This window comes from Astatotilapia calliptera, chromosome 12, assembly GCF_964374335.1.
Source record: "Astatotilapia calliptera chromosome 12, fAstCal68.1, whole genome shotgun sequence".
NCBI lineage: Eukaryota > Metazoa > Chordata > Actinopteri > Cichliformes > Cichlidae > Astatotilapia > Astatotilapia calliptera.
Genome location: NC_137433.1, coordinates 28363390 through 28387806, shown reverse-complemented (window position 1 = coordinate 28387806; position 24417 = coordinate 28363390). Strand labels below are relative to the sequence as shown.

At 39.9% G+C, this 24417-nt stretch overlaps 1 protein-coding gene across 16 annotated transcripts in view; it reads right to left on the bottom strand.

Moving 5' to 3' along the window:
• gpat2 (glycerol-3-phosphate acyltransferase 2, mitochondrial) overlaps positions 1-24417 on the bottom strand; it is a 180560-nt gene that overhangs the window by 32326 nt on the left and 123817 nt on the right. For 12 of the 16 annotated variants that reach the window (XM_026187656.2, XM_026187655.2, XM_026187664.2 and 9 more), the window contains 6 exons: positions 12148-12254; positions 8622-8732; positions 8318-8388; positions 8113-8223; positions 7566-7688; positions 4221-4320 (listed from right to left, as the gene is read on the bottom strand). In XM_026187656.2, the coding sequence (XP_026043441.2) occupies positions 4221-4320; positions 7566-7688; positions 8113-8223; positions 8318-8388; positions 8622-8732; positions 12148-12222 (591 nt within the window). In that variant the 5' untranslated portion in view covers positions 12223-12254. The remainder of the gene's footprint in view (positions 1-4220; positions 4321-7565; positions 7689-8112; positions 8224-8317; positions 8389-8621; positions 8733-12147; positions 12255-24417) is intronic. The other 4 variants (XM_026187665.2, XM_080308812.1, XM_080308814.1 and 1 more) reach the window with 1 other exon arrangement.

Here is a 24417-nt window from a genome sequence, read left to right as displayed (position 1 = left end):
ATATATCGAGTGAAGTCAAAGCAGAGAGATAAAACACGATGGCACTTCTGTGCATGCGATATTGTCGCTACAGCAAAAAGCGCTTTGCAATAAAAGAATTAAAACACATAAGCAGCCTGAGCATTGGTAGTCTTCATAAACTCATGATAAAAGATATGTTATTCTTTTTTATTTGCTTTTTTAATATAGTGAAAGACACAATAACTGGGTTACACATGAAATTATTTTATATGAATTTGGTTGTAACTACAGCCAGTATGCAGTGGTTCAAACGGTTCAGTGAGGTCACGCTGTAACCCAACTTGCCTCAATAACGCAGAAAATGAGAGATTTTCAGGTTTGTCATGAAACAATTTATGGATGAATAAATTGGTAAAGATTTAGACAATGGGACTAAACAAGATTTAAATTGATTTTGTACACAGTTCTTCCAGAGATAACCCTCGATATATCCTGACAATTACACTGCTCAAAAATATTAAAGAAACACTTGATCATCACTGTTTAATACAAAGTCATAAACACAAATCTGAATCCATTTCACCTCCACTGGAGAGGCAATGACAAGGCAACCCTCAGAAAGGGAGGGGGGGCTCGTCTTATTGCTGCTGTCTAATTTTTCTCTAGTTTTGCTTTTCACTGGTCTCCTTGTCACTACTTCTACCTGCAAACCAATTAGGTGTCACAGGTAGTTGAGCTCCTCAGTAATGGTACATCCAATGTGGTTTACTGTGTCTCCCAACATCAGTCTGTAGAGTGTGAAGGAGATACCAGGACACAGGTACAAGAAAAATATCACTGCAGCCCTGAAAAAAATCATCTCCAGTGGGTTACTTATGAGCATGTTTCTGACCAAACTGACCAAAAGACAATGTTAAGCTGCCTGCAATATATCATTCAGCAAGACTGGTTTGGCAATGGGTCAGTGATGGTCTGGGATGGTATTATCTTTGGAGGGTCACACAAACCTCCAGGTGTCAGCCAATAGTACCAAGATGAAATTATGAAAATCTCAGAGCCACTTCCACTTCATGCTCGTGCAGCTCCTCCTGCTGCAACACAATGCCCTTGGACAAATGGTGTAGTTAGTGCTTGAATGACAAAAGCACTCATACTACTGAGGGGTTCTCAGGCTCTTCATACCTGAATCCAGTTGAGAAGCTCTGGCACAGAAATAGCACCATAGGCTATTCAGATCCAAATCTGGGAAGAAATCCCCAAAACAACATCTGCTGTCTTATCAGGAGAAGTCCAGATGTTGTTGGATTTAATGGACTGATTCTTATATAGCACTTTTCTGCTCTCCCGGAGCACTCAAAGAACTTTATACAACACACCTCATTCACCCATTAAGACCTATTCACACAAGCACTTCTTTTCTCTATGCTTAAATGCTTCCTATCTAACATTCACACACATTAATACTTTGATGGACGCATCAGAGAGGAACTTGGTGTTAGTATCTTGCCCAAGAATATTTGGCATGCAGGCTGGAGCAGCCAGGGATCGAACCACCGACCTTACTCCTGAGCTACACCCACCCTAATGTGCATACAGACACATGGGTGTCAAAAAAATAACTGAGCCATCTGAAGATGCAAGTCACATCAAATCAAATCAAATCAAATCAAATCACTTTTATTGTCACATCACATGTGCAGGCACACTGGCACAGCACATGTGAGTGAAATTCTTGTGTGCGAGCCCCACAAGCAACAGAGATGTGCAAACACAACAACACAAACGAGCAAAATACAAGAATGGCCAACCTGAAACTAATAAATATATGTACAATATATAATAGTGTATGCATTTCTGGATGTGTATACTAAATATTTTCCTACGTGTGTGTGTGTGTGTGTGTGTGTGTGTGTGTGTGTGTGTGTGTGTGTGTGTGTGTGTGTGTGTGTATACACATTTTTACAAATTAAATAGTAAAAAAAATAAAAATAAAATAATAATAATAATAATAATAATAATAATAAAAAAATATATAAAATATACAGAGTTGAATATGTGCAAAACAAGTGGCATTTATATACAGTGTGGAGTGCATAATGTTGAAGTTCCAGTAGTGAAGCTGAGGTGTCTATGACGTGTTCAGCAGTCTGATGGCCTGATGGAAGAAGCTGTCTCTCAGTCTGCTGGTACGGGACCGGATGCTGCAGAACCTCCTTCCTGATGGAAGCAGTCTGAACAGTTTATGGCTGGGGTGACTGGAGTCCTTGATGATCCTCCCCGCTTTCCTCAGGCAGCGCTTCCTGTAGATGTCTTGGAGGGAGGGAAGCTCACCTCCAATTATCCGTTCAGAGCACCGCACTACTCTCTGGAGAGCTTTGCAGTTGTAGGCGGTGCTGTTGCCATACCAGGTGGTGATGCATCCAGTGAGGATGCTCTCAATGGCACAGTGATAGAAGGTCCTGAGGATGCGGGGGCTCATGCCGAATCTTTTCAGTCTCCTGAGAAAGAAGAGGCGCTGCTGCGCCTTCTTCACTGTTTTGTTTGTGTGTACTGACCACGTAAGATCCTCAGCCAGGTGTACGCCAAGGAACCGGAAGCTGCTCACTCTCTCCACAGCAGCGCCGTTGATGGTGATGGGGGTGTGTACTTCTCTGCACCTCCGGAAGTCCACTATCAACTCCTTTGTCTTTGCGACATTGAGGGTGAGATGGTTGTCTTGACACCAGTGGGTCAGGGCGCTGACCTCCTCCCTGTAAGCCGTCCCGTGATAAGACCCACCACTGTAGTGTCGTCCGCAAACTTCACAATGATGTTGGAGCTGTTAGTGGCTGTGCAGTCGTAGGTGTAGAGTGAGTACAGGAGAGGGCTCAGTACACACCCCTGTGGAGCACCAGTGTTCAGTGTGATGGGGGATGAGGTGATGCTGCCCAGTCTGACCACTTGGCGTCTGTCAGACAGGAAGCTAAGGATCCAGCTGCAGAGGGAGCTGCTCAGTCCTAGATCCTGCAGTTTCCTATCCAGCTTCGAGGGAACGATGGTATTGAATGCTGAGCTGTGATCTACAAACAGCATTCTCACATACGTGTCTCTCTTCTCCAGGTGTGACAGGGCAGTGTGTAGTGTCAGGGCTATGGCATCATCAGTGGACCTGTTGTGGCGGTATGCAAACTGTAGAGGGTCCAGTGAGTCGGGTAGTGCAGAGCAGATGAAGTCCCTGACCAGCTTCTCGAAGCATTTGCTTACGATGGGGGTCAGGGCTACAGGTCGCCAGTCGTTCAATGAGGAGATGGTGGAGGATTTGGGTACAGGGACGATGGTGGCCATTTTGAAGCAGGCTGGGACTACAGACAGAGAGAGGGAAAGGTTGAAGATGTGTGTGAACACTCCAGCCAGCTGAGCCGCGCATCAGCGTGTGATTTAAATTGTGAACTTTGATCTTTGTTGAATCCGTCCTCACTGGATTGAAGATTTTTTGTTTTCCACTGACTGCCGTTATGTCACAGTGAATTACTTATTGTATTTCAGAAACACTTTCCAAGTTGAGTATTTTATTCATCAGGACTGGATGTGCGACTTTTACTTTTAAAAGTCACATTAACTTAATTTCACAGCAGAGTATTTGAAAACCATTAGAAATCATAAGAATAACATTTGAGGTTTTCTGTTAGCGGAAGCTGTTTTCACATGCACTGCCGCGTGCAACATGTGAGAAAGCACAACTTCACACAACATCCTGAATGTACTGACGTTTTCCAGAGTTTATCTGTGAAAACAACTTTAGACACACACAACATTTCAGCGATAAAGCTGAAGACCTCGCTCACTGAAATCATTCATGCCCATTTTAAGCCTGATTCAGAGTTATTTACGTCTGTTTATTTAGTCAACCATGTAATTGTGAAGTGTGAAGTTTGTTAGGAGAAAAAGAAAATAATTCCACATAAAAAGGCAAGCAGGAGAAACCTCAACTTTCAAAAGATTCCAGACAATTAGATCTGTTTACTTCACCTTACCGAATATATTCTCACATTTCTGTTTACCTTGAAATCTTTTGGAGTAGATGTGTTTACAAATGGGGCGGCAGCTTGTTTACCATCTCAATAGATGTCAGAGCACAGCCTAATGTGAAGCCAAAACCTCCCAGTATCAACACTGTGCAAACACACAGTGTACTTTCCATTTTTTGCAGCAAGAGACACCCTTCAGCATAGCAGATATTTAATCTACAAAGGTGTGTGTGCATTTATAGAAATTTGTACCTCTTGTGAGGCTCTGTGTAAAGCCGACAGATGGTTGAGGTTAACTTGAATGCTGCCGAACACAGAAGCAAACATCTTCAGCATCGCCCAGCACACGAATCTAGTCAAAAGAGGATAGTGGGTGGAGGGATGTATAGAAAGAAGAAATGAAAAAGTTAATGACAAGAGATGCACACAAGGCCGTAATAGACAAATGAAGCCAAGAGAAATAATCACCAATAATATAATTTAGGAAACAGTTTAGCACAAAACGGGAGGAAAGGACAGTGTTAAATGTGATGTTATGTAAATGAGACAGGTGGGGGCAAGAGAAAGTGGGGGAAAAGGATGGAGATTAAAAAAATGATGACATAGGAAAGAAGTGAATCAGTAAGCAATAAAACAGCAAGTGTGAGAGGATGACAGATGTAGATAGAGACAAAGTCTATAAATGAGGGAGACTGAGGAAGCGAGGAGAAATTGAATTTTGAAGAGATTTCTTAAACTTCAAGACAGTCAAAAAGTTTCTTTAGAAACAAAATAAAGTTTCCACTTCATTTCACTAGACATTTGAAGAATTTCTGACACTATCTGAGGCTACAGAAACATGGTCCCAAGAGATGATAGAGTCATAACATCCAATTTCAATTTAAATACAACTTAGTGCAGAGATCAAAAACACGCCGTCCACTAGCCGTGGACAAGTTTGTGTCTCAAACAGCTGTCAGTCATCTTGAAGAGCATGATGATTGACAGCTAGAAAGGCATTCATCTGTAAGCAGTCACACAAGAAGCTTTGAGCTGTCTTACAGTAGCACATAAGCATTTCTGTTTGTCTCTTCAACACAATTTAGGGTTTGGAAAGCCTATTGTTCTTCCCCCGAGTGACCAAAAAGAAGTAGGAATTTGTGATATCTACATATCTCCACTGACAGCTGACTATTCCAATTTTTTCCAGTAAAAATTCTTAAAACAATCCTGTGTACAAAAATGTAGAACATTCTTGTAAGACAGAAATCCGAAACCCTGAGCCTCAAATTCTGCTTTTTCTGCTGGTTTAAAAAAAAAAAACATAAATAAACATAATTACTGAAATGAATTTTTTTTAATGAATCTGGCAATTATCTTGGGCTATTTTGTTGCTAATTAATATTCATAAGAGCCTGTGATTGGCCTGTTCGTCATAGCAACCACAGCTGTGCGTTTTTGGGTATCGCCAACTAATACTGCAAAAACACTAAAGCCAACAATGTGTGAGTTAAGCTCTTAACATTTTTCACTTATTCAGTCCATCTATGTAATGAAAGATGTAAAAGTGACTCATGAATGGCCACGTCACTTTAAAAGAGGCTTTTTAATTAATTTCTCCATGCTTGTTGGGGACTATTCTTCAACACTGATCCACAGTAAACCTACAAAGCACAAGGACGGTCTAAGTTCAATTGATGCAACATTGTTAATGTTCATTGTCATTAAAAAACATTCAGCAAATGGCTCATTAATGTGTTTTTAATAGTTTTTGGACAGAATAAACCCTCAATGAAAATGAGAAAAAGCTTTAAAGACCTTGAGTGCACAAATGATACTTGTTGGCAGGATCAGTTGATGGGTGGCTTTGGTGTTGTCGAGGCTTTAAAGGGACAGTTGACCTGATATTTTTTAGATGGCTCTTTTTTTTAGTCATTTTATTTTGGAATGCCCAGTTTTGGAGATATTAGCTGTGGACATGTCTGCCTTCCATCAAAGTCCTTCTACAGGCAAGTCTTGTCACTCGCCAGTAATACAGGGTGGGCCATTTATATGGATACACCGTAATAAAATGGGAATGGTTGGTGATATTAAAGTCCTGTTTGTGGCACATTAGTATATGTGAGGGGGCAAACTCTTCAAGATGGGTGGTGACCATGGCGGCCATTTAGAAGTCGGCCATCTTGGATACAACTTTTGTTTTTCCAATAGGAAATGTGACACATCAAACTTATTGGTAATGTCACAAGAAAAACAATGGTGTGCTTGGTTTCAACGTATGATCGTTTTGGTCACTGCAGTTGCCCGCAGCTTATCTGGATGATACCAACTGGTCTTCAAGCAGGTTTAACTTTCACGATAACGTCATTTTTAAAAAAGTTAAAAGAAAAAAAAAAAATCCAGATCTTATACATTTACTGCAAAAGAGAAGGTTATTGGCCACAGAATGGGTCAAAAACAAGTACGTATACAGCACAACCAAAGTTAAAACTGTGGTGTATTTTTACTGTGTGTGGGCAGAAATTCAGAAACAGCAATAATTCAGTTTCCTGCCCGGCTCTTGACTGGCTCTTTGAGGGCAGGAACAAAAAAAACATAATTTTTGCCATTACAGAATTCTCCAAAGCCCAACAAATCCTAGATTTCCATTCAGGATTTGTTGAAATGCAGTCTCTCTCTTATACTGCTTCTCTTGATTACAATGGGAATAAATCTCAATTAATCTATTTTGTTACTTGGGGAAACATTTGAAAACTCAGCATCAACATCACGTTCATGAAAGTAGAGAAAGTTTCATGCAGGAACTATTTTCTTTATACCAAATTACGCCCGTTTACTGTATCACTGCGCAGAAGAAAATGAGCATCTACCCATGATGAGAGGCTTGTGAAAAAAAGTCAGTAACGATCATGTCCTCCAAATAAAAGACGCCGCATGCATCTTTTAGTTGGCAGATGGAGAGAGGACAAAAGAAAAAAATCTTCCATGAAACTGCACAATTTTGCACTTTATTTTTTGTAACCTGGCCATGACATTTCAAAAAAACAGCTGTCACTGCTGAGTTTTTAAAAAAAAAAAAAAAGTATCTTTTGGCACTTTGAGCATCACAAAAAAGATGCCAACTAGTTCTGTTATATTCAAGAAAAGGCAATATCTCTAAAACTGAGCAACTCGCATCACAACAATGCATATGGATAAGCAGTCGTATAGACCTAAATTACATTTTAGAAAAGCAATGTTGCTTTAATGTTGAAAATACATAAAATTAACTCCTTAGCCATTATGGAGTAGCAGCGAATGAATGAGAATAAAATAGGAATTTCTCATAAATTAAGATGTGAAAATCTTTTAGAATCGTTATATCATCAAAAGGCTCATCTTTTCTGCATCAAAAGATTAAAAAAAAATCATTAAAAGAAATCGCTGCAGACTGCAACTCCATTTTTGCTTCAGGCACACCGATATGATACATCTCACTCGTTATTTCTAAATGAAAGGTCTCACAGCACAGCTCTGAATCAATATGCAAATGTGATGTATTAGTAAATACACACAAACAACCATCTTTGAACCTAGCTTTTTTTCCCCCCCAATCGACTCATGCACACATAAACAAACCTTAAGACGCCAGAGGAGATGCAGGTGTTAATGAGGGGGAGGAATGGTGAGAGACAATCTAGCTGCCCGTGGCCGTCTCCCCCCTCAGGTGCTTTGTGCTCTGCTGTGAGCGCCTTCTTCACCCTGAAACACATGGTCACAGGACAGCAGGGTTAATACGGAACAAAGCTTCATTTGTGCTACACTTAGACAAACACCAGCCTTCCAGTAAGACAACAACACCATCCCTGAGTGTGGAGGTTACATAAAGGTTAAACTCAATTACACAGGAGGAGGGACAACAACAGCTTCAAACTGAGGAACAGTGACAGAGATTGAAACCTCTCCTCAAGTTATCCCATCTTTCTTCGTTCACTCTTTATAGACTGAGATAGCCTTACTTTTCTGTTCTTTGCATGTCTTTGTCTTATCTCCACTAGTCCTTTCTCATTCTCTCTCTGCAGAACTGCAGGAACCCGTTTCATTTTCTGTATCTCTGCCTATCATTTATTTACTCTCCTCCAGCATCTCTACTCCTGTCATCCTCCCTCTCTTTCTCCTCAGGTACCTGTGACTCTGACAGACTCGCTCAAGCCTGCCGCTAACAGGACTGCCGTAAACCTTGCACCCACTCACAAACAGGGCACAGCACACCCTCCGCACCAGCCAGCCTCGATACCTGCATACAATTCAAAGAAATGAGCATGAGTGAGAGCGCTGGGACCAAATAAATTTGTGTGGCTTTGCCCGAATGCGGTGGATTCTCATACTACCTGGTTTGTGTCTCATTGACACTCAGCAGGTTGTGGAAACCAAGGGAATAGTTTTGTCCAAGCTTCTTGCTCTAAGCAATGACAAAAACAGATAAAGATAGATGACCTGAATGTCAACATCAACCACGAATGGGCTGTGTGGGGCACAATCCAATTTACTGTATAAAAAAAGGCTATAGCTGAAGGACACTATGTGAATGGGGATAGCTACAAGAGGATCTTTATACTCACAACCTTTGCGTGCCATATAAAGTCAGCATTTTTTACTCAGTGAAAGAGATCCATAATTACTCTGCACACTCACCAGACTGTCTGGGGTGCACTGGTGGCAGCACTGGCCCACAACTGGCCTGAACTTCCCCAAACAAGGAGGCACAGTTTTCATCATTTTCCTGATCTTTAATCCACATGACAGCTGGGAAGAAACACAAAACAGACACAACACAAACAGGATGTCACATGCAGAAAAACCACAACCACATCCACTTTTTGAAATAACACTCAACTGCCATGTTATTACGTACATAAAGCTAAAACTAATGTTTCTTATCTTATTTGACTTTAATTTGTTGCACCCTGATGTCTTTTGAGCTTGTGAAATTTTTTCTGTCTCTTTGATTGGTTTAACTCTGAATTCATATCGGCACGCCATTACTAGCAGTGCAGTAAATATTAATACAGTTCCCATGTGAGCCCCTGTATCAGACGCTCCCTGTGCAAATCAAACAAACAGCTCATGCGCTCAACAAGCCAGGCTGTGTACTGTATACTAATCAACCACACTTCAGGCCTCCCCGAGCAAGCTGACTGCTGGTCAGGTGTTCAAATATTTGCAGTACAGTACGATAAAACACGCCAACCGACTGATTATCATGGTCGATGTGTTGTGTTGATCAGGATTCAGAGTGATCGCCTGGCTTTGGGAAAAAAAGATCTAATCAATCTCCTAAGATCAATGACACTTTCTCCAAGTTGAATGATGATGGATTCCAGAAAAGAGAGCAGCTGACTGGTAGATAAGGTCAATTTAAAGACAAAACCTTATGATCATGAAAGTTTGGATCGAACTATCAATAACTTAAAGGGCCATACTCGTTCAGGGGAAAAGTACAAAGAAAAGAGGTAGACCAAAAAAATGAGAGGCATGCGGATTATCAGGCTAAACCTGTGTGTAAATAAGCTGGCCCAGCTCGATGACCAGAGTTACGCACTTATGTCTGCTCATTCCAAGGAGAAGGTAGAAATGCTTCGATCTGGATCTGATGCCCATGATATGTCATTAATTTCCTGGATTATTATTTTGTAGTTCTGTTCTTCTGCTAAGAGTGTTGTACATAACAAGAGATGAATGAAAGCCCCGGATCCAGACAGGAAGGGGATTTTACATTGTGCTGGCACGGCTTGTGCTATGTGATCACCACTTTCCTGGTGAGGAATTTTGTTTTTTAATGCATGTGAGTGGACTTATTGGGCATGACATCACTTTAAAGTTTTAGCTCATTTCAGTTTTGCTGAAAGTTTCAAGGCCTTGAAACTTGCTCAATATAGTAAAAGCTACATAAAAGGAACACGTGTGCGTTGGATTTGATTAGAGTCACTTAATTTTGTTGTACTTTTGTGAGTTTTAATGGAGTTTTAAAATCATGGGGTGATCTATGAATCCCTCCTGGTGGTGCATTGAGATGCTGCTGTGAAGTCTGATCACAGAGCTATTCAGCTGCCACAAAGCTTTGCATTCATAAGCTGTGGTGTTTGGAAACTCGACAGGGAATAGAAATAATTAAAGTAGTGATGCTTTCAAAACAAAATCTTTCAATGTACCATCAGTTAGAGTCATGCAATAAGGAGGGCAAAAAAAAAAGTTTATTCGGCTTCTACATATCAGAGGGAATTTTCCCTAGTTGTGCATTATTATATCCTGAAAACTTAAAAATCAACTCACAAAAATGAAAACATTAGACTGTTGTTTACCTATTTAAGGAAGTTATACAAAGATATTTATGAGGCAAAAAGTGTGTGAAACAGCTCAGTATTTTCTGTCACTCCGCTGTGTAACAAAAACTGCAGCTGCATTTTTCCAGTGACTTTGGGTTAGATCTGCATGCTAACTTGAAAGAACTTCTGCTCTTCCACAACAGTTTTTTAGATTAAGGTGAGTACTGATTTGATCATCCCAAAATATTTTCTTTACTAGGGGCTCTTAGGGAATAAAATCATGCCAGCAAAATGCATCCAAGACCAGAACAGATTCTAACCCTGGTCATCTGTATCCTGCATAGATTCTGCTTTATCAGCTTTTAAAAAAACAGCTAAAAGTCTAAAAGCTATGTCGCGTTTTCAGTAGCTGTTCAGTGGGCCAGATTGTCGTCTTTGGCGGGCTGATGTTGGACACTACTGATTTAGAGCCATAGAGACATTTCAGCGCCAAGAGCCCGACTCGCCTTTGCTGTTCACCTTGGCAGCTCATTACTTGTTGTCAAAATTGTAAAATTTAAATTTTAAAAGATCTGTAAGACTTGAGGAGAGCTAAACTCATGATTTGTTTGAGCTACGCAACAGTCCTGCTTGCTTACTTCGTCTTTAGCAGAAAACCCCAAACTCTTACTATGCAACATGAAATCTGTCTGAGTTGGCCCGCCAAGTCCACCTACACAGCTAGGAGCTGGCACACAGGTACATCTTAGGCCCCTGAAGGGTTATATCAAGATCAGATAGTTTGACGTCATTGTGTTGCCTGGCAACCACCAACCAATGCGCTAAAATGACCCATTTGTAGCATTTATGCGCCCAGAATCCTAAAAACACCTTATAAAAATATTATAAAAGTATTGTTTTCATTTCAATAGCAACATTCATATCCACAAAGTCAAAGGATGCACGACAGAGCACTGTGAAAAACTCTTGACTTTCTGAGATAATTTTACATTTCACCCTGCCACTCTGATTGGCAACAGCTTTTCTTTCTTTCTAATATGACAATGATCCCAAACAAAATGCCAATGCAGTAAAAGCATACCTAGATAGAAAAACACAAACTATCAGTCATGGATTGGCCTCTCCAAGGCCCAAATCTCGACATTATTAAAGAAGTGTGCGATCATCTTTATACAGACAGGAACAAAAGGCAGCCAGCATCCAAAAAAAGAGCTTTGGATGTTCTTCGAGAAGCCCGGAGAATTATTCCTGAAGACTACTTGAAGAAATTACAAGAGAGCTTGCCTAAGAAAGTTCAGGCTTTGTTGAAGAGTAAATATGGTCATACCAAATATAGATTATATTAGATATATATTTTTTGTGACTTAAAAACATTCAAAATGACACCTGTAGAAATCTGCATTTCTGGAAATCTATAGGGAACAAATTAGTAGCAAATACTGCGACTAAATGTATCCTTTTCAAACCACTGCTTTTAATTTCTCTGTACAGATAATACATACTACGAAGTTTAAATCCTTTTTGAATGCTTGTTAATGATTTCCTCTTCCTCTCAGTCTTTATGCCGATCTACGCTAATCGCCTCCAGCTGAATACCTAACACACAAAGTCAGATGTGAAAATGCTACAGTATAGACGTCCTCATTTCGGTGCAATGAAATACATAGGCATATTTACCATAACGTCAGTATTCCTTTAAAAATTATATTCATTTGTTGACGGGCATGTATGACTCACTGATGCATCACATCCACTGATTTGGCACATCAAACAGAATTAAACACAAGGGGCCACGCATGTTCTCTCGTGATTGTGAAGAACAAAGCTTTTGAGATTAGTGCCCGTGGAGTAAGTGGGAGATGACAGTGGGAGAGAGACATGCAGGCAGTTCTTACAGCGGGTCTATTCTGCTGAATTGGAAGTGGAAGGACTGTGTCTTTGTTTATCCCATCATTCTTCTCCTGCTCCATGGTGAGGCCCCTGCTGATTTACAACCACAACCCTAAAAAAACAGAGAGAGATTGGGTAGGAAAAAAAGAGTATGAGGAGTCATGTCAAAAATGCTGCATTCTGACGTTATGTTGGATTATACTGTAATGTATGCTTGCGATCACATGTAAATGTTTTTAGTGCTTTTTGGAATAATTTGAAGGCATTTCATAGGGCTCAGAGAAAGACTTCCACCTTGCGATTTAAGATAACAAACACTCATCCACACACAATCTCAGCTTCCTTCTTGATAGTATCTCCCAGTGCCCTTAGCTACAATTTCACCCACCTAACAAACCCTTTTCTTGCCCTGCACCATCACAAATTCTCTCAAATTCTTCAACACGCCTTTCATTCTTTTCAAATTAAGGGATATCAGCCTCTTGCTGCTAGTATCACTGAATTGGTCTCCTATTGCTTCCTCTTATTGGACTTCTAGTGGCAAACTTCACTTTAAAAGTTTTCTGCTTACTTCTATATGCAGGTAGGAATCAAACAAGGACAGAACTGCCATTAAGAGGTTAGAGATGTTGAAGAACTCGAGGCTGTCCTTGCTCAGCAACACACAGGTGAAGCTGCACGAATGCTCACTAGTAGGTTATAAATCATTAAAAGCAGGGAACATAGCCATCAGCTGAAAAACAGCTCTTATGTAACTGATGCTGGTCCCTTGCCCACTCTGAACCGTAGTAATGAGTGTTGGCAACATAGGTCACAGTGTAATACAATCTAGCTTAAACAGGTTATCTAATTGATAGCACTGGCTGTGGTGGAGCTCAAGTGAGTAATCATCTGAAATTAAGGTAGATTTAATTCAGATTAATTCAAGTTCACACTCTCCAAAGGGAGAGCTGCGCAAGCATAAAAGCCACCATCCTGAGAGAGATTACCTTTGGTTTGTATAAGGCTTTTGATTCTACTACAAAAGGGTGAAGACGTGTGCTGCTGCCTTCAAATAAACCTTTTTCTTTGGCTACATCAACGCAATTCAGGAGTCTCATTAGGCACAATGAAAGACTCTTCCTTTGCATCTCTGTCTTTCACTGTGTTGATCCCATTCTGCCCTATTAACTTTGCTAATTAAAACTTAAGCCCTCCCCATGGGAAGACGCTCCATTTCAACTGGCTCAAGTTCCCACATTCATTACCAACTCCTGTGGGAAATGGCAGACATTGATAAGAGCTTCCCAGGGCTCTGTAGTGTTTCACAGGTGCGGCAGGTGATGAAAGAGACAAGGCAGCAAAATGGGAGTAAAGAGTGTAAAACTGTAAATTACACAGGCAGAGAAACAGCAAAGTCTCTAATGGGGTTATATAATCCACTCAAGGGAATACAAGACCACATGGAAACAGCTAGAGACAGCAGTATGCCAAGGCCAGGTCAACGTAACACTGCAAACAAGATTTTAATTTTCTATGTGCCATCTTACCAGTCAACATACAGTACAGAAATTAATGCAGTCGTGTAAAAACATTCACTTCAACATTGAGATCTGGGCCGCAGGTACCTCCTTAGAGCACTCATATTTATTCTTGCTTGACTCTTCCACTCGTTAAAACTTAACTGATCAATTATAGTATTTAATTAATATGCTGTAGTTTGCCAACGTGACAGCTCAGACCTAAGTGGGCCCATGATGAGAAATAATTAAGAATTAATAAGATTAAAAATCAAAAGCCATTAAAAGATGCCAGGACAGATTAGAGTGAGGATCATTTTAGAGCAGCAGTCAAAGGGATGTCAGCTGGTGCATTCATGTCTAGGGTAGGGTTAACCAGGAGTTAATAGCAGAGGCTTTAAAGGGGGTGTTATTGCTTTTTTCCTGCTAAATATTTTTTATTCTTGGACTATTAGAGTAGCTTTACATGATTTAAAGTTGCAAATTAGAGTTGCACCCATTGGCATCGGTCAACTACATTGCAAAGTACTGATTTTTGCAGCTTCCAATTTTCTTTCCGAGATTTATAAATGACACCAAAATCAACTTTTATTCAATGCTAATTATTTTTTTCATATTTTAATGAAATGAAATTAATAAACTTTACAATTTCCTCCAAACCTTAGTAAGTTACAGGTTTCTCCTCTTACATAAACAACTGAATATAGTATATTTTGCTGCTGGAAGGAGGAACAAATAATTCTCTGAAAACAGGTTGCCCACCTTTACTTGACATTTTCTATCTACCTAAACAGAAGAAGGTGCAACAGATTTAGATAACAAAACAAATGTCAGTTATTTTGATTATTTTATTTATGTTTGTGACGAGACAATAGGACACCAACCCTTTACTCATTTTTCATTCATCTCCCTAATTTTCCTCATAAATGCTTTTGATCCTTTGCTCATACCAAGGCTGCTGGCTCTAGCTTAAGCCACTTAACCTTTATTTGTTTCTATAAAAAATTCAGGTTCAGCTGAGTGAGGGTGATTTAACTTTCTGATTAGATTTGTTGTTATAAACATTTTCATGGTGGTCCTCTCAGTGTTTACTTTGGACTTACTCACAGCAAAGAGCTTCCTTGCTGACAACATGTTAGTGTGTGGTTGTCAGAATTTTTGTCTGCGCCACTGTGGGGCATGCATCACAGATGCATGAAATGGACTGGTGCATAATTAGACATACGCAAAGCTGACCAGACCGAGAACATTAAACATTAGCTGGTCAGTTGGCCCATCGGTATTAAAAAATAAATAAATAAAAATCTTTATTTGTTTTATATGTACTGCTCCTTGGTGCAACCCCTCAAATGTTCTCTTGCACGTCCTATTTAAGAAACTGAAAAAGAACTTCCTCACACCCCGAGTGGGTACCGGCTGTGCACTGCTAGAGCTACAAAATGAACCTTCAGCAGGCCACTGGTGTGAATGTCTTTGACCAAACAATCAAAAATAAACTTCTTGAGGTTGGCCTGAGGGAGCTATCCGGTGCTTGCTGTCTGGCATTGTGAATCCCAACTGGAATTTGCTGTAGAATTCCAGAATACCACAACATGTGACAGACGTGAAAATGTCTGGAGAACATTATAATGCGTGTAACATCACTCAGCATGACCGGTTTGATGGCGGATCAATGATGGTTTGGGGAGGCAAATCCATGGAGTGACGCACAAACTCGACGCTGGAAATTGGAACCCAGGCCATTAAGTATCAGGTAGAAAATCCCATATCCCATCTGTTGTCTGATTAGGAGCAGGCCCCGACATTGTCAGGCATTCATTCAAACACAGGGAACACACTAACTACTGAGTACCATTTTAAGTTCCTGCAATGAAATTCTAGCAAAAGTCTTTTTTTCCTCTCTTTGATTTTCTGGTTGTCTATCAATTTAGTTCTTTCATCAAAGAATATGTTATCCTAGTTTCTAACACCTCACTCAGTCCATATCAAGATGGATATTGAGCCTGACTTTTTTCACATTGAGATTGATGATTTCAAAGTGTTCCTTTAATTTTTTAAGCAGCGTACACATATGCTACAATAATTACAATAATAACAGCTCATCTAGGAGCTGCACACAGAGAAGATAACAGAATACATTTGTTTAAAATTCATCCTCCACACCTCCTAGAACAATTCAACTCTGAAATGAAACTCTTCAGATAGGGTTAAGATAGGCAGCACCAAAAAATCATTTTAGATGATGAGAGAAACTGTAACTCCAGGGAAAAACACAAGAAAGTGTGCCCTAGATGGGTAAAAACCCATGACCCTCTTGTTGTGTATCAGAAATCAATGAGCTACACTGCTGTCCATGCGGGACGCAGGAAGAGTTTCTCCTTAAATCTCTATCCAGGTATCATTTGGATTTTCTGCAAAAGCTTGAAAAGATAAACTGTAAATTTTTCTATTAAACCACGGCAATGTCAAAGCAGCAGAGGAATCACACAGAAATGAACTGCATGTTTCTGTCAGAACAGCTTAAAGAACTTAAACTGAAATACACAAAGACAACATTAACACTCTTAATCTGACAAATGGAAAGGTTACTCTGAATGCTGTCAGAGCGCATTACGTATACTGAATTTAGCTGAACACCGCACTGATGGCAAAAAAGGATTGCATTTCACTGATAGCTAAATAATCAACAAGATTATAGTAGCTAACAATAACCTTAAAAAGTAACAATTACAGCATCACCTCAAACACAGAATTTGTAAAACTCACCTCTTGCAGTAGAAACTTGTTTACCGTGTTTGTTTTGAATGCTGTCACAGCTGAAATCCCCACAGCATACAAATTAGCTTTACAAGCCCCTCTACCCTGCAACAGTCCTTGTAATGCTGAACACTAACGTCATCAAGACGCACTTTTGCAGCTGTAACCGACACTGGTAGCTAATTAGCCTAATAACCTGTCTATCAAATATCAAAAGGTAACGCCCAGAAAATAGCAGCATTTCACATTTGGATATTTTTCTGTCAGTGGTAGTCTTTAGAGCCAGGATTTCCTTCTGCAAACAAAAATAACTATGTTGTAAACACACCATGTGAACAATTCAGACAGCAACGAATTACTGTAAGCTTGCGTCAAAACGGCAACATATACCTGGAAGTGGTGTCATTTGAATTACACTGAACAGGCAGCTGATCTACTAGGATTTTCCTGCACAACCATCTCTTTATGGAGAATGGTCTGAAAAAGAGAAAATATCCAGTGAGCAGCAGTTCTCTGGGCAATGTAAGATGTCAGAAGAGTAGGGATGGGTATTGATAAGATTTTCACGATTCCGATTCCATTTTCGATTCTGTTTAACGATTCGATTCTTTATCGATTCTCTTATCGATTCTTATTTTTTAAAAAGGAGAACACTAAGTTCGATTAGCTTAGAACTTTGTTTTATATCTTCTCTTTGAACAAGATAAAAATTTAGGAGTAACATGGCCTTACAAACCCAGCAGTGAGATCTTAAGAGATCCAGCCTACGGCTCTTCAATGGGTGTCACAGGGTCCCCAGGAAAAAAAATTGTAAATGTAAAATAATAAAATCAATATTCTTCTGTAGCAATAACAAAGTATAACATAAATCATTCTGTAGCAATTACACAAGAATATCCAGTAATGTCCCTGCCTACAATTAAACACATTCACTTACTGAAAATCGGGGGCATCTGCTGTGGCAAATGGGTGCAAGCCTTTTACCACAAACTTAGTCACTGCTCGGTGACATTTGTCTATCCTGGCCTGAAAGGAGACGCTACCTGTAGACTGCAGCGAGAACTGCCAGCATCTGAGCCAGACTCTGTCTGTCTCTCTCATCATGGTCGCCTAAATGCACAGTAATAGCAGGTTTTGTAATAAGGCAGATCGCGCTAACATAATATGCACTGTTAGTTGATTATTTACCTGGCGCATTAACGGGAGAGGACGTGCAAACGTTACCGCCGCTGCTCGGTTGAGATTCACGAGTCTGGAGCGGAATTAAAAACACGACATTCATTTAAAGTTATCGTGTGTTTTGTGAGTAAATGCTTTTGCATATTCGTAGTGTTTCCTCCCTTAATGAAATATCTACTTTGCAAGTTGCCCTGTTGTTCTCGTAAAGTATAATCAAACTTTTGAGCGTTTGCGGCCAGGTAAATGACGCTCCGCAACGTGGTGACGTCATTCGGGGCGACTGGAATCGATAAGGGAATCGTTTGCAAAAATGGCAAACAATTCCAAGGAATTGAAACAGTGGGAACCGGTTCTCAACAAGAACCGGGTTTCGATACCCATCCCTACAGAAGAGAATAATCAGACTGCGTGGAAGTGGATGGAAAGGAGGAAGACAATAACTTAAACAACAACCTGTTATAACGAAGCTATGCAGAAGAGAATCTCTGAATGTACAACAGGTCGAACTTTGAGCCAAATGAGCGACAGCAGCAGAAGACCACACTGGGTACCACTCCAGTCAGCTAGGAACGGGAAATTGACACAGCTTTTCATCCTGGTTGTCTGACTAATGAGTCTCAATTTTGGCTGCACCATTTGGATGGTAGGCTCAGAGTTTGGTGTAAACATGAAAACATGGATCAATCCTGCCTTCTATCAACAGGCTGTCAGTGGTAGTGTAGTGATGTGGGGGCCCCATGGTACCCACTCAGCGTAGTTTAAACCCCACCGCTTATCTGAGTATTGTTGCTGATCATGTCCATCCCTTTATGACCACATGGTACCCATTTTCTGATAGCCACTTCAAGCAGGATAACGAGCCATATCTCAAAGCTCAAAGCCTCCCAAACTGGATTCTTGAACATGACAATGACTTCACTCTACCCAAATTGCCTCCACAGTCATCAGATATCAGTCCAATAAAGCACCATAGGGATGTGATAGAATGTTAGATTCACATTATGGACGTGCAGCAAACAAATGTGCACTGTGTGATGCTGTCATGTCAACATGGACTAAAAGCTGTGAATGCCTTGTTGAATCTATGCCCCTATCACACTGGGGATTCACTGGTGAAAATGAGATGTTACAGAGTGCCGATGTAATAAAACAGCATCAATATGAGCCAAAATGCTTGTGGGCATGAGTAGTTATTAAATTATGTTGCCATTGTGACTCCTTCATGAAACCACTCATATGGGCTAGAGTCCTCACAAACCAAAAAACTGAGAAGCTTGTTGTGTATTTGTCCAGAGCCGTTCGATAAATCAGGCTGAAATGATCAAAACAAAGACCAAAATGTCCATTTGTGAAATCTGACTGGGCTTCAAACAACTAAGTATTATAAAAAAAAAAACACTGACAACATGAAGCAAGTGGGTCTCAGGATAAAGGTTTCTCAATTTCGAGGGAGCGATTGAGGTGGCTACCAATTAAAGGACAGGATACAGGTAATTGTTATACAACAGATGAGTAAATACATTTGAGTTACCTAGGCAACCAGAGCCTAAAATGTCCACTAGTGACCAAAGCGATGTGCGATGTGTGTGGATACAGCTTCAGGCTCTGAAGTCCATGCAAATTTGTTACGTATAAAACTGGAGAGTAATAAACAAATATCTCTTCTCAGCCTCCAGGTGGATGCAGGTGGTGGAGAGCAGCACTGACGTGTCAGAGGCAGAGATGAGAAAGTCTGCAGGTTAAATTGACTACCAAATTGCGAGGGTGTGTTTGATAAATGACATGAGCAGAGTGAGCCACGAGAGTATTTATGATGCAGGCTTTGCCAGTGCATGTAAAGTGGGATTTTTGTCAGTGAGCAGAACTACTCTCAGCTGATCCCTTATTCACAAGGGGTCACCACAGCAGGTAGCCTCACATGTTTGATTTGGGAATTTAACACCAGACGCCCTCCTTGTTTCAACCTGCAAGGGATTTGCGTCTCCTCCTAGAACTGAACCAGGGATGTTTTGCTTGTTAGGCAAATGTGTGGAAACTACTACACATCAAGCCAGAAGAAAATATTAAGGATTTTCATCAGTAAGCATCACTGTACACTGTAGCGGAGATGCAGATTAATAACTGAAAATTGGGGTTATCACAGAGAACTTCCAGAAACAAATGCCTGACAGCTTATTTCCCAGTCCCTGGTCATTGAGGATGCTAGGATATTATGAAACTGTCATTAATACTCCAGAAGCAACACCTTTTTCTAAAAGGTAACAGTATAAGTATCTAATTTCATACAGCTTGCAACTTTAAAAGATTTGCCTTATGTTAAGTCAGCTAAGGCCCCTGTGCCACACAGGAGTTGGCAACTACCCATTCCTATTGTTACGAACTTGCATTTCATGTGTTTGTTTTGTGCAGTTAATGTATTTGTTTATGTTAATTCGGCTATGCCAGGGCCCTGCTCCGATTGGTGCGTGGATATACAGCCCGACGGGACTGGTTCCAGCTGGAGGACCCGCCCATTAAAGGAGGCTGGAGTGCCACGGCGAGGGAGGCTCTCGTGTCTCTCCTCACAACCCAGCAGTATACCTGTGGCAGCCGCTGGCTGCAGTGCCGTTTTGAAAGTTGTGGAAGTGGAGTGGGTAGGGGTGAGCTGCGGTTTCTTTTGATCACCAGTTTTCTCCTGTTTTAAATTAGTTACAGAGGTCAGACTATTTTATTTTGGTAAGGTCAGGGGCGCGGGATTTGTTTAGATTTGTTTTGTTTATTATTTTGGCTTTGGCCCGTTTTGTTGTCCCTAGACTTGACTTCTTACCACTTTGTAAATAAATCACATTATAAAGAAAGGATTTGTTTCCTGTTGCTGCTTGGGTCTTGGGGGTGGGGGTGTGGGGGGTAAACATGAATTGGGGGCTCGTGACTGCTGAGTGACTGCTAGCAATTGCTGTGAAACTGATTGGTACAGAAACTGTCAACAAGCTTAGATACCGGCCAACAACCTATGGCAACCCCCAGTAACTAGGGAAAAATGTATATTCCCTGAGTGGTTGAGTGTAGTTATCGATTAAAACCAGAGCAATCACAAGCTTATCTTGCGTCACCAAAAATTGTTTTGCCCGCAGCTGCTTGAAATCACCAAATTTCATTCACTTTCTATGGTGATCTGGTGTGGACACAGCTTAGCATGCGATGGTCAAGACAGACAAACTATTATTTGGACAATAAACCAAACCGTGCATATCACAACAAAAATGCATTGCATGTCTCAAAAATAGTGCTAGAGGGGTTCTGCATATTAAAGAAATAAGACATGGAAAAAATATGGATAAGCTATGTAAAATATACACGCAAATATCTGTACAATATATATACACATATCTTAACGTGTTTTTTTTTCATTTAAACAAATACAAGCATGGCTTCAGTGTGGATTGAATATCCCAATACTGTGGAATTTTCTGGAAACAAATATATTTGTCATACTTTCTTTTATCCATAACAATCCCGATTCCACAATCCTTCATACAGAAACCCCATAAACTGCTGCATAGTTTCATTGTTATGCTGTCTTGAATGGGATGGACCCCCCCGCAACAGTGACCAATTACTTTGTTCCAGTATTTGGTGTGAAATAATCTATAGACAATATGTGACTATAATAACTGTGACAAATGTTTGCAGCAGACAGACAATGAGCCCTCCTATTATAAAGAAAATTCAATTTGAGCAAGGTTTTATTAAGGAAAGCACAAGTTTAAAAATCCAGTGCTGCATAATGTACTTAGTGATAACATTACCCGCATGCCTTTGACATGTATAAGCCTTCTTCAACAAACCACCAGGGAGCTGGGATTCTGCTGAGCAGGCAGATAGATTACGCAGCTGGGACAGCATTGTGATAGTCTTGTATTTACAGTCTACAAGAAACCCAGGCTGTCCAAAAAAGAATGCTAATATGGTAAATATACACAACTATTCAATCGAAGGTGTGAGCTGTCTCACCGCTTCACTGCGCGCACACACACAGAAAATCAATCTGTGAATCAGTAGCTCTGCGTCACGGAGCCAGAGAGCATCATCGATTTCCCAGAACAAGAGGAATTCTATAACTTTACACTGTGCTCTCTTTCCACCTACAGCCACACTGTTTTCACTTTAATGATATAGTGCATGTAGGTAATCTTTACAGAAACATTCTGACAGCTATCAATCAAATAAAACTGTTTAATCAGAGTTGTGTATCTGTAACTAATAGCACTACAGCTGGATTAGTTATGACCTTTTTTCACATTTGTTCATCTAAGTCAGAATTCGAACATGTGGTATAATTTACAATATATTAGTGCAAGAATTACTCCCAAAATTAATTTAGAAAACCACATAATCCACTTTTTATGGGAAGATTAGCTTGTCCACACCCTTATCATATACAAAGACAGCTCCTAAATGTGTGACAAAGGCTTTAAATGTGCTGTATCAAACAGCAGCTTTTCAAAAAATTTCACACAATTATTTGTTATCTTGTACTTGTCAATCAATTACCCGTCTTTTGCCAGCATGGAAATCTTTTCATCTTGTGTGATTCACTGAGCGCTATAGATGAGGTCTTTTAAAAAAAAAAATTTTTATTTTTAAAAAAGTACATTAGCAACTTCTGCATTTTCCAAATAAGAGAACTAAACTTTACAACAATCAGTGCAGCTTGATTGGAAATTCTGCACAGCAAAAATAACTTGAAATTTTTAATTTGCTACCGTTTAGCCAATTACTTTTGTTTAGCAGTGTGACTTCTACACATCAATCAAATCAACCCTCACAGATGATTTCAAATAAAATAAAAAAATCCAGTTTTCAGTTGATAATCAAATTGTGCAACATGTAGTAGGATACGCAGCAGCAGACATCAACATTTTCATTTTAAATACTTTAAAATGTAACATGTGGGAAACGTTCAATTATAAAATATATGAAACATGATCTCAGATACACTGACCGCAACACTAATGTGATGCATCAGATAATTCTCTTTTTATGGGAAGACTAGCTCCTCGGCAGCCTTATCATAGAGAAAGACGGCTCCTAAATGTGTGACAAAGGCTTCAATTCTGCCGTAATTAACAAAAGCTACAGTTTTGTTAGTTACTGGCTAATACCAGTCAACAAGGTAAATATGAGCAGGTAAAGCTGCTGATAATTTGGTGCATCTACTGGTGCTTATTACTCACATTTATTTTATTTTATTGTAGCACAAAGCTACTAATTCATAAGCAGCAGGTGGCATTTTGTCTGGAAAACGCTTTTAGTGAGAATTATGCTATTCGTGGTTTGAAACAAAGCCACTCCTCCGTATGAAGTCTGGTATCATTTGATTATCAATTCAACTTTCTGCAACATCACCGTGAGGTATAATTAATCACAACTTGTGTTGTTGCTTTGGAACATCCTGCCAACTGGGAAGTTGCACATACTAACATTAAGGAAGATAAATTAGTTAAACTGCTGTGCTAGGCACGCACATGAGGCGTAGATAAAATGAACTACACGATCCAAGGCCACTAAAAAGACTAATGACTAGTATATAAAGTAATACTACCTCAAAGATTCTATTCTTCTTTCGGATGCTCCATTTAGGCATCACTACAGCGTAGGGCTGAACGATATATCGCATTTGCGATAATATCGCGACATGATCAAGTGCAATTTTCTAACCGCAAAGGCTGCGATTATACTGCGATTATAAGGCTGTCCAAATTACTACCATATCCCAGAATTCAGCCAAACTCCAGTTTCCAGCAATGGCGGCCGCTACTAAGTTTTAAAATTACTCATACTAATCTTTCTGGGTCACAAAATAAACTTTTAACATATTTTCAGGCGAGAAAGTAGTTGTGTAAACATCAAATATCTGCTCGGTTTATCAAGATATCCCATATTTGCAAAAGTGCTTCGACGTTTTCAGAGGCGTCTGCTACCCACCAGCTCGACAGCTAGCCGGGAGCTCGAGGGTTACTGATGCGGCCGAGAACGGCACAACTCCCGGCACATCATTTTCAGATCACCGCGGAGTTTCGCTGCTCGGGTTAAACGTAATATATAAGTCACTTAGACAACCTAAAAATGTTATTGTTGGGCTTTTTTCAGTGTTTTGTTTGTTCGTGAGTAAATCGGTTTGGCTGAGATTAAAGTTATTAGATTAGATAAAATAAAACTTTATTAATCCCCCGGGTGGGTTCCTCCTTGGTTTTCACACAGCTGACTAAACGTCAAACAGAAAACTGATTAAACAGAAGTATGAGACAGTCGAGAATTTACACCAGTGTCTGGTTATATTTTAGATAGCAAGAAGCAGACGGCCGAGTTTATTAAACTCCACCGAGACAGCAGTGACGCTAATCAGAAGGCTAGACCGTCCAATTTCACACCTTTAAATTTTAAAGGCGTGTTTGTGTGTGTGTTTATACAATTGCTATTATGTTTGCACTTTATGTGTAATGTTACTGACTGCAGAGATCAGTAAGATGTGTGTATTTTTTATTTATTAGTTTTATTTATTTAATATTATTTTTTAATTGAATGACTGTCTAGTAGTTCACAGATGTCGAAAAACTGAGTGTGGTAAAGCCACTGATTTTTTTTAATGTATATTTCTGCAATCTGCACATTGTACTGACTTTCATTTTAATGTTTACACCAGGGTTCCTTGTCAGCACTTTATGCTCAGATGTTTGTAAGCTAAAAATAAACTATTGTGTATGTTCAAATATACTGTTGTGATTGAAGAAGTTAATAAAAATGTCAGTCATCAATTCATGCATCACCTCATGTCATCATAACAGAGGTCTGTCTTCC